This window comes from Malania oleifera, chromosome 2 (assembly GCF_029873635.1).
Source record: "Malania oleifera isolate guangnan ecotype guangnan chromosome 2, ASM2987363v1, whole genome shotgun sequence".
Lineage (NCBI taxonomy): Eukaryota > Viridiplantae > Streptophyta > Magnoliopsida > Santalales > Ximeniaceae > Malania > Malania oleifera.
Genome location: NC_080418.1, coordinates 126760517 through 126769840, shown reverse-complemented (window position 1 = coordinate 126769840; position 9324 = coordinate 126760517). Strand labels below are relative to the sequence as shown.

At 40.5% G+C, this 9324-nt stretch overlaps 1 protein-coding gene across 1 annotated transcript in view; it reads right to left on the bottom strand.

Annotated features, from left to right (window-relative positions):
• LOC131147819 (serine carboxypeptidase 1-like) overlaps positions 1–7666 on the bottom strand; it is a 14549-nt gene extending 6883 nt beyond the window's left edge. Inside the window, exon 1 of the mRNA XM_058097410.1 lies at positions 7112–7666. Coding sequence (XP_057953393.1) covers positions 7112–7520 — 409 coding nt within the window. The 5' untranslated portion in view covers positions 7521–7666. The remainder of the gene's footprint in view (positions 1–7111) is intronic.
• Positions 7667–9324: the final 1658 nt, after the last annotated feature.

The following is a 9324-nucleotide window of genomic DNA, read 5'->3' as shown; positions in this document are numbered from 1 at the left end:
GAGAGGAGAGAGAGAGGAGAGAGATAGAGAGATAGAGAGAGGGAAGGGTTTGTGCGTGAATTCGTGGCTTAAAAAAATCAAGTTTTAGAGCTATTTTATACACTGGCCTTCACGAACGAACATGTACTCTGTGCTCGTGACGCGGTCCAGAAGGACATTCGTCGACGAATGCGTACTCCTCGTCGATGTAAATTCAGAACTAAATATAGTCTTTCATTTATTTTCTATCGACGAGACCTGTTTACAATCCTTCTTTCTCTCCTCTCCATATTATTAAATTACAATAATTATTTTCGGGTCTCTACAAAGTAATGTCCCTTTCTTTGCTTTCTCTCTTTTCCTTCTTTTTCCGTTTTGCTATGCTTCGTCTTCATTGAACAGGAAACTCAGGCCTTTCCTTTTATAAGGGGACATTGACTTTGTTTTTCTTTTAGGTCCCCCCCTTTTTTTTTGGATGAACCATTTTGAAACTGCCCTAGTGTGGGGTGTGATCTTTTGATAGGTTACCACGATGATTGAACATTTCAGGCTCAACGGGCTAACAAAGGGTATTTTCTCTTTTCTCGCTTGTTAGTAGGAAAAAAACTACGGCTTTGCCGTCCCTTCTAGCTGGTGATCAGTTGTTTCGTAATTATTTTTGGACCTTGAAAAACGACCTAACACAGTTCTAGTTATATGGGAGATGACTCTTGAGATAGATGTTATTACTACTCAGGCTCAAAGGGTCTAACAAATGTACATGAGCTTTTGGTTCTTTTTTTAGGAAACTTGTTTGCCAAGAAGGCCACCCCTTCATTTGATATGTACATATAATCATCATATTTTTAAGGCGTAATCTCGTAATTGGGGTTTCTAGAAAACTTTAGCTTTTGAGGCTTTCACCCGCCCTCTTATTCTTTTTCTCTTTTTCCTTTTCTTTGTGATTTGGTTATTTTTTTATTTTTTATTTTTTATTTTTGTTGGTTGTTAACTCCAAGTCCCTTGTTCTGGTAATGCTTCGTGTCATGAAAATGAACAACATTGGATATTGAAACAAGACTGGGCGTGAGACGAAAGTGCATTTCATTCAATTCAACTTTCAAATGTTAAAAAAAAAATGCACAGACACTCTGGTCGTCCTATTTCAGGTATCCTGGTGCCCTTTTTCGATTTTTCAGATTGGCGCCTTTCGTCCTTGCTCTTTAAGTTTAACTGTCGTCCTGTGCCGTGTTAAGTAGTAGATTTGTTTCTGTGTATACTCAACTTTTTGTAATCAGGATGCCAATCATGGCCGAGAATCTCGTCATGCGACTGTGTGGAGGGGGGAGAGGTTGTGTGGGGGTGTGGGGTGGTGGGGGTGACCTTGTGCTTAAGATATCCAACACGGTCAATTGCGTGACCAAGGGTGGTTGAGTTTTATTCCACACCAGGAATCTGATCGTACCGACTGCTGCGTGTGCTCATGCGAGGACATGACTGTTTCTACGTTTTTGTCTATTCGCGTAACAGTGATGTCATAGGACGGACGCGACTTCCTCGTTTCGAAGGGAACTCCGTTCTGCAATAAGGCTCATAGGAATTGGTTCTACTTCTAATTGGATCCCCTCCACATTTTCTGAAAGATCGGACTGATGGGTGGATGAAGGCCACAGTGCGGAAATGACACTGCTTGACGGCACTTCTTTCGTGCCTAGATGATGCGGTCTGTTTGATGGTGGGCCCCATATCCGCCATGCTCTTTTTGTGTAAGCAAGCACCAACCATCCGACAATCTCTTACGCAGACTACACACACCTTATGCTAAAAAAGGCCCACATTTCTCATTGAATGACCTAATTGCTCCATTGTGGTCTCCACATCGAGCGTAGTTGGGTCTTAACCACTCCGTATAGGTGACAGGGGTTGTAGACAGGGGCGATCATCCTAGTGATAGTATGAGTATTAATCGTGGTTTTTCCAACAGTTAACAATAACATATCTAAATACTTCATATCATGGACCTAGCTGTCAACTTTCATACTGTGCCTTCCTCGGGACCATCTCTAGCTCTATGGGTGTCTGACATATTTTGGCTGGGCAGGACATCAAGACAGGCCCGGAATCGACAAGAGGGGATACGCGAAAGGGGGAATTGAAGCCCAATGATTTTAGATTATCAAAATCCACAACATCCACCATTAACAAACTTGAGGGGCCCAGACTGAGCGGTGTGGGGAAGGCGCGTTGCTGATATTAGTCCTTGAGCTCCTCTCTACTAATGATAATCTTTTGGTCCTTCAAACACGCTACTTTGTCCGTTAAATTTGTCATGTAATAGGCATAAAACGCACTTATATCAGGTACTAGCTGACAAATATTTCAACAAGCACAGCCAACAGTAAGTAGAAAAGGACCCAGGGCCGCCCTATGATGTGTTAACTATATACATTACCAGGATCAGTATGCTGGTGATACCAATAGCGCCAAGCAAGAAACACGATGGGGAGTTTGAGGCTGTTTATATCTGGATTACCGTACCTGTATCATGATCATCGGAACGCAATAACCAGGCATCCATATCCCCACTGCAGTAGAGTTTAAATATGCTGATGTCTTAGATTAATTTCAAGTAGCGCTTTTCTTCTTCGTGAAAATTAAATTTTGTTACAAAAATCAATAATGTGTTTAAGAGTCTAAAAAGTCCGCGACTTAAGACTAGGAACACAATTATATATATTCAAATAGTAGTTTTATTCTTATCACTATGGATCTTCGTCAATGATATTTGATTATTTTCGTCAGGGGCCTCGATCGGGTTGGGATATGGGAAGCACGCCAGCAAAAGCCACAATTTAAACCCTGTGAATTCAACCCTCGTAATCACAGTCTATATATATATACTAGTATATATATATATATAATATTATAATATATATATACATCGATATATACAATATCAGGGATTAATGTGCATGGCAATTTTTTTGATCTTAATTCCAATGTAAATCCATATCCTATACTTTTGGGCCATTAGATCCTTGATGATGGGTAGGAAGCTATTTGTTACCGTCTGTCCGCTGAAAGATCTGCCACAAATATATTCATGTTGGCGAATTAAGAACCAGAATTCCTAGACGCGTGTGAGAAACAAAAATCATAAAGATACAACCACCAAAAGACAACAAAACATCAAAACAACACACAGGAACAATAGCACACACGGACCACCCGACCAGCCAATAGCAAACCGAATGACCAAAACCCAAAAACACGCCGCCCGCGCACACGTCATATCAGGACCACTATTTTACGGGTTTTTAGCTATTTTGCTCCTACTCCACGAACGCGAGCAGTTGCAAAACAGAACACAGAACTGCTTTCGAAATAACATTAACTAACAGGAAATGAAAGAAAAAAAAATACACAGAGAAACGTATATGTGCAAGCGATCAACAAAGACTCTAACCCCCCATCATCGCCCTCTCAAAAAAACCCACACAAAAAACAAAACACAAAAAAAACCAACCCAAAAAAAACAACCAAACAGACAAAAAAAAGAATAAACACTAAAAAAGGTGGGTGGAGGGGGGCGTGAACGCGAGACGCAACAGCACCGGTCCGCGTACGGAACCACACCTGGCGAGAGGAGCGGGACGACCAACCACAAAAGACCCGAAGTACCGCCCCCAGCCCCGATACACCGTATAAAAACCACCTAGCATGAGGACCGGACTCGCCCCACGCGAAAACCACAATACACATGGAGGTGCGCACGCAGACGATCCACACATCCGAAAGGGAAGCGGTTTTATGTGGTTTTGGGATGGGGGGAGGGTGGTTGGTATGTGATAGGGCACGTGGACATGGACGGAGACGCTGAAGGGGGGAAAAGAGATGACACATGCGCCACGCGCAGGTAGGCGTGTGATGGGGGTTGTGGGTGGGGGGGGGAGGGGGTGGGGTGGTGGGGGGGGTTTGTGTCGAGGGTCAGCGTAGGGGTGGGGTGTGGGTCACAATCCCACCAGGGGCATTCCCGCTCAGATCCGAGCCTCCGCGCGGGGTCGAGCCAGCCCGAACAGTCCAGCCGGGCGCTTGAGATGGGAGAGGTCAAGGTGCGTACAACGTGAAGGAATAGGTAGGCAGGACCAAGTGTGCAGCAGAGGAACTAGACAGTAACAGCATACGGGACGACGGGACTGCGAGCGTTACCAACCACCGAAGGTAGCAGGAGACGTGGTGGTTGTGGATGTGTGGGAACCACCCTTCGAAGAACAAGGAAACCACTGGAAGGTCCAGTTAACACCTCGGGAAAATGATACACAACGGGTGTCTGGTCTTGGCAAGTACCTACCGAACAACAAAACCTTTTGTGAACCGCTAATCGACGCCCAAAAAACCCATCATCCCTTTTATATTTGAGGACGCATCCGAAGGTGTGTTTCCATTCTGAGATAATGGGACCACACAAACTATTGTCCAGGGCGGTACGTTTGCTAACCAAAGGGAACCCCCCCACACCAGAGTACTATCAGTGGTTCTTTTTTCCGTGTTCTGGTATGGTCCCCTCCCAGCGAAGCGAACATCCTCCTAACTTAAATCAGAGGCAGATCGTACACCGGTCCATCATCCACATTACACCAACCACTATAATGTCTTGTTCCCAAAGGCCAACAATTCATTACAATATATAAGAAGGATAATGAACAGATATTTACGTCAGACGCAGTGCAATCCAGGGGGGTTTTTTAAGGCCCCATATCATCGGCTATCATCAGATTCCTGTTTTGATGAAGCAAGAAATCAAAAAAAAGGAAGAAATCCAATGAAAAATATTAATACCACACATGATGAAAAAATATTTACAAATCGAAGGGCCAATAGTTATGTAATACCAAATTTGTTCATCAAACTTCTATATAAGTTGTATGATTATTTCTAATTACTTCTCTTTCGGTTCAGGTTGGATCCGGTCCGGCAACCAACACCCCACAATACCCAAAGGTCAATATGTCAAATGAAAATGTGGAATCTTGGGTCATGAATTTCCCTTTCCTTATCTCCTTCAAGCTTTTCCAATGCGACGAATTTTTCGAATACGATACTCCGAAAAACTATTAGTACAAACTGTCAAAAGCATTATTATGTTACCTGCAACAAAGTTCTCCCAAAGCGTTCATAGCATGAAAGAGCTGCTTAGCCCTATCAGGTATCTTCAAATATGAGTTCTAAATGTAGTAGTCCAAGAACACGGAATACGAAAAAAAATGTCAAAATGCTTTACTCACGACCCAAAATCAACAAAATGACGTTGATCAGGCTAACTAAGTTAATCATGTATACATTTTAAGCTAATAATTTACAATACACGACTTGTGCAAAGGACATAACAGACACCAAGGACCTTTCATATGTGTCTTAGTAGAAGAATTTGATAACTCGTTATCTTTGAGAGCTGCGGAAGTAATGACTTATGGTAAATATTATCCTAAACAAATTAAACACACAATAGACCTTCACCTTAAAACAATAAACAGAAGAGAGCTATACCAGACCCAGAATTGTTGAATAAAAAAACCATTATTTTTATGATTGAGCAGTTGGAGCAAAGTGGTGCATAAATTTTTGTAACTAAATCAATCAAAAACTAAACCCAACACCCAAAAAACAACACTCTTGTTCCAAATATAGATTTTTGTCTTCAACGCTCTTCGGACATTGATGGGTAGATGAACTGAAATTCGGCTCAAGGTCACAAGTGCCCACAACAAGTGACAGAATGGATGCCCATTTAGTTGGGTTTTCACTCAGAGTTCCATGTCATGTGTCCATACGTAATTGCAAATGTGTGCGCTGCGGGTCCCCATCTTATTAAGTCCGACACAGCATAAAATACCATAGTATGCCTTCCCCTAACTGAAACATTGAATCCAAACAAAGGCCGCCCAAACTGCAGAAAAAAAAAACAGTGGAAGGGAGGGTCGTGGTGTGGAGGGGGGGGGGTCCCATCGCATCGATGGTGTGTGTGAATTAGGGAAAGATAGAATCAAGCCAGATAGCAAACTGATGGTAAATGCCTGAATTGGTTTAATTTTGGGAGCGGCTGGAAAATGCAAAGAAGGATAAGAAAGGGTTCAACTCTGGTTAAAACTTACAAGTAATGCCTTAAGTGAGGTTAATTGACACAAATGTTCTTAATTACTGTATTCCGCAGGCATTAGTTGGCGAGAAACCCACAGAAGAATGGGTGTACAAGTTGCGAGGTTGAGTGGCACGTAGTGTGCCAGCATCGCTCGTCGGGTGGCCCCGGCTGTATGAAGAGTGCTCTCTAGTTTGTATTTGGGGATACTTTCGAATCCAGTTACTAAGAGAATATAGGACTCTTTGGCAGTGCGCTTATGCTCCGTCCGCTGGTGAATCAGAAGGTTTTGTTTCGAAATATGAAACCCACAACCAGCCGGAGAGTCAGGAAGATCACATTGGCACTGTCATATGCATATATTTTGATCTTTGGAAAAAATTATTAAGCTTTTTGTGTGACCATTTAGTCTTTAATTATTAAGAGAAGAAAATAAAGATGAACAAGGAGGCGAAATGAGCGTACTTACCATTGTCCATGAATATTTGTTTCTGAAAAGTGTTTTGCCATCACTATTGACTCTGAAGGGTCCTAATTCCGTCATGGCTCCAAACCCAAAAGAGGAACATCCTGGCCCTGGAATGCCAATCATCTTTCCTGTCAAGTTGCAGTGCAAATATGAAGAGAGCTAGAAAGGGTGGGAAATGCAAGAAAGCCTAGAAAATGTGGACATCCAATAAGCTACAAATTAGTCAAAATCTGGAGAAGTAAACTTGAAAAGTACTGCTGCGTTATGTGACACTGGAAAGAATGATTGAACATAATGAATATTGTGCTATGTCATGTTATATTTTAGGTTGGTGGGTTCCTCTCTCTCTCTCCCTCCCTCCCTCCATTTAATTTGAGTTGGTGAATGCCAAAAAAGTTGGAATTTGTGCTGATTTCAGTTCATGGCGCTATTTTTTTTTTTTTGTTGTTTCCAATTTAAAGGACATCAATTCTAGTGATCAAAATATGACAGGAGAAGAATGAAGATGCTAGTTAGTGCGTGCTTCTGTCACTTTGGCTTATAATTACCTCCATTGAGCCACAGGAGCAAAGGATTAGTGGAAGAGTTCTTTGGGGACTCAACAAAATAATAGAAGAGTGCTTTTCCAGCCTTAGGATCCACTGTAACATAGCCTGAGAACTGATGAAAATCCACCCCTTGTGGTTGCCCCGGAAGCTTATCGATCCTATCAGCTTCCATCAACCCATCTTGGGGTTCGACAAACACAGGTAAATGCTCTTCTGCTGCATCTAGTCCTGCCCAAGAAACGGAAAGAGGCGGGTTCTGTGACCTTCTTGACATGATTAATCTATGAAGGTTGTCAACCTGATTATTAGCATCAGTGTTGAAGGCAATGCACAAAAGGCACAACACACACAGGAAAACTGCAAGTTTAAGCATCTTGCTGTGTAACTTGTGCCTTAATTTGCATGACATGCTGTGTTATAACTTATAATGAAGGACCCCATATATATATAGCTTCTTGGAACCAAGTATTAGCTGTGCCTAGCAAAATTTATCCACTAAGTCCAGCCACTGCCTGCTTTCTTCATCTTGTCTTTGGATTCCCATTTTTTAATAGTGACAATGAAAAATAAGATTTCTTGAATTATAACACTACAATAATGAACAGTTTTTAATACATAATTATTTATTCATAAGAATCAATTACTTCAATATTAATTTAACATATAAACCCTTTAAAATTTATACAGGAAATAATGAATTAGGGAGAATTAATGTTTTTGAAAAAATAAAAAAAAAGGTGTAGAAAACAAAGGGTGAAAGCCAAAGTTCATTTTGACCTATTCAAAAACACTTCATTTTTATATTTTTCATTTTCAATATTTGGAAAACAGGTTATTGGGTCAAATGTATGGTTTGCTAGATGAGCAAGCATGATGCAGACGGTGGTGTGACATTAATTTCCAAAGCAATGATCACCACAAATGTAAGTAAACATATCCATATATACTTCATGGGCCTGTTTGAACAATCCCTATAGTTTCGTTTACAGACCTCTCGATGGGAAATTATGAAGCAGACATATTTGAGATAATTTCCAAAGCAATGATCACCACAAATGTAAGTAGACATATCCATACAGACTTCATGGGCCTGTTTAAACAAGCCCTATAGTTTTCGTTTACTGACCTCTTGATGGGAAATTATGAAGCAGACATACTTGAGATAATTTCCAAAGCTTGGTGGACTCTGACTCTGACCACTTGGTAGATAAAAAATATCCAAAACCTGCTCTGCATGGTCATGTTTTCCGTGTAGCAGCAAGTGTCACTCTTCCTGCTCAAAGTAATCTTTTTATCAGTTGAATTGAGTAAAAAGAGTGAGATCTGTTATAATGCCTCAACACTAAGTAAACAATTGGCCACATGAAGGGAAAAGTGTATTGTATTATTTCCCCCATTCTCCAACAAGAGTCTCAACCAATTCACTATTACGGTTTGGGCGATGACTCCTAGTAGGGTCCTAAGGTTGTGTTTATATTGGATATTTAAAAAAAACTTAAGACTAAGGATAATGAGAGAAGCTGATTGAGAGACTGCAAAAGACTAATTTTTATTGAGTAACAAACTATTTATTTATACAGCATAAAAACTGAATTGTAGAAAAATCTGCTACTTGTTGAGCATAACAACCAAGTGCCTAAAAATTAGCATGAAAAATTTGTTATAATCCTAACAAATAAAACTTGTTCAGCTCCTAAAGAATAGTAACAAATAAAACTGATTTTATTTTTTTATTTTCTTAAATATTTTTTAATATTTTAATATTTTAATTTTTAATTTTAATTTTAATTTTTGGTAAAAGAGGGCGGCACCTCCATTTATTTATTATTAACCCTCACTTTTGGCGGAGGAATACCGTGGTTACAAGTTAAAACCAATCAACCAAATTAGGACAAACAAAATTAAACATAACTAACAAAAGAGATAAAATCATAAAAACAACAAAAAACAAAACGAAATACACCAGACGAAACTCTAGAGATGAACTAACGACGAACGGAAATAAGACCCCACCTATCCATCTGAAGGATACTTTTTAGATAACGTGGTAGAAGGTGTTGTTTTTCGTAGATTACATTGTTTCCCATTTCTCCTTCTTTAGCAAGAAAATCAGCCGCACTATTGCCTTCCCTATATTGATGCATCACCATGACATTCACTCCTTCTAACTCTGCCACGAGCTCCTCCCAAAATTCTCAAAGATACCACAAAGT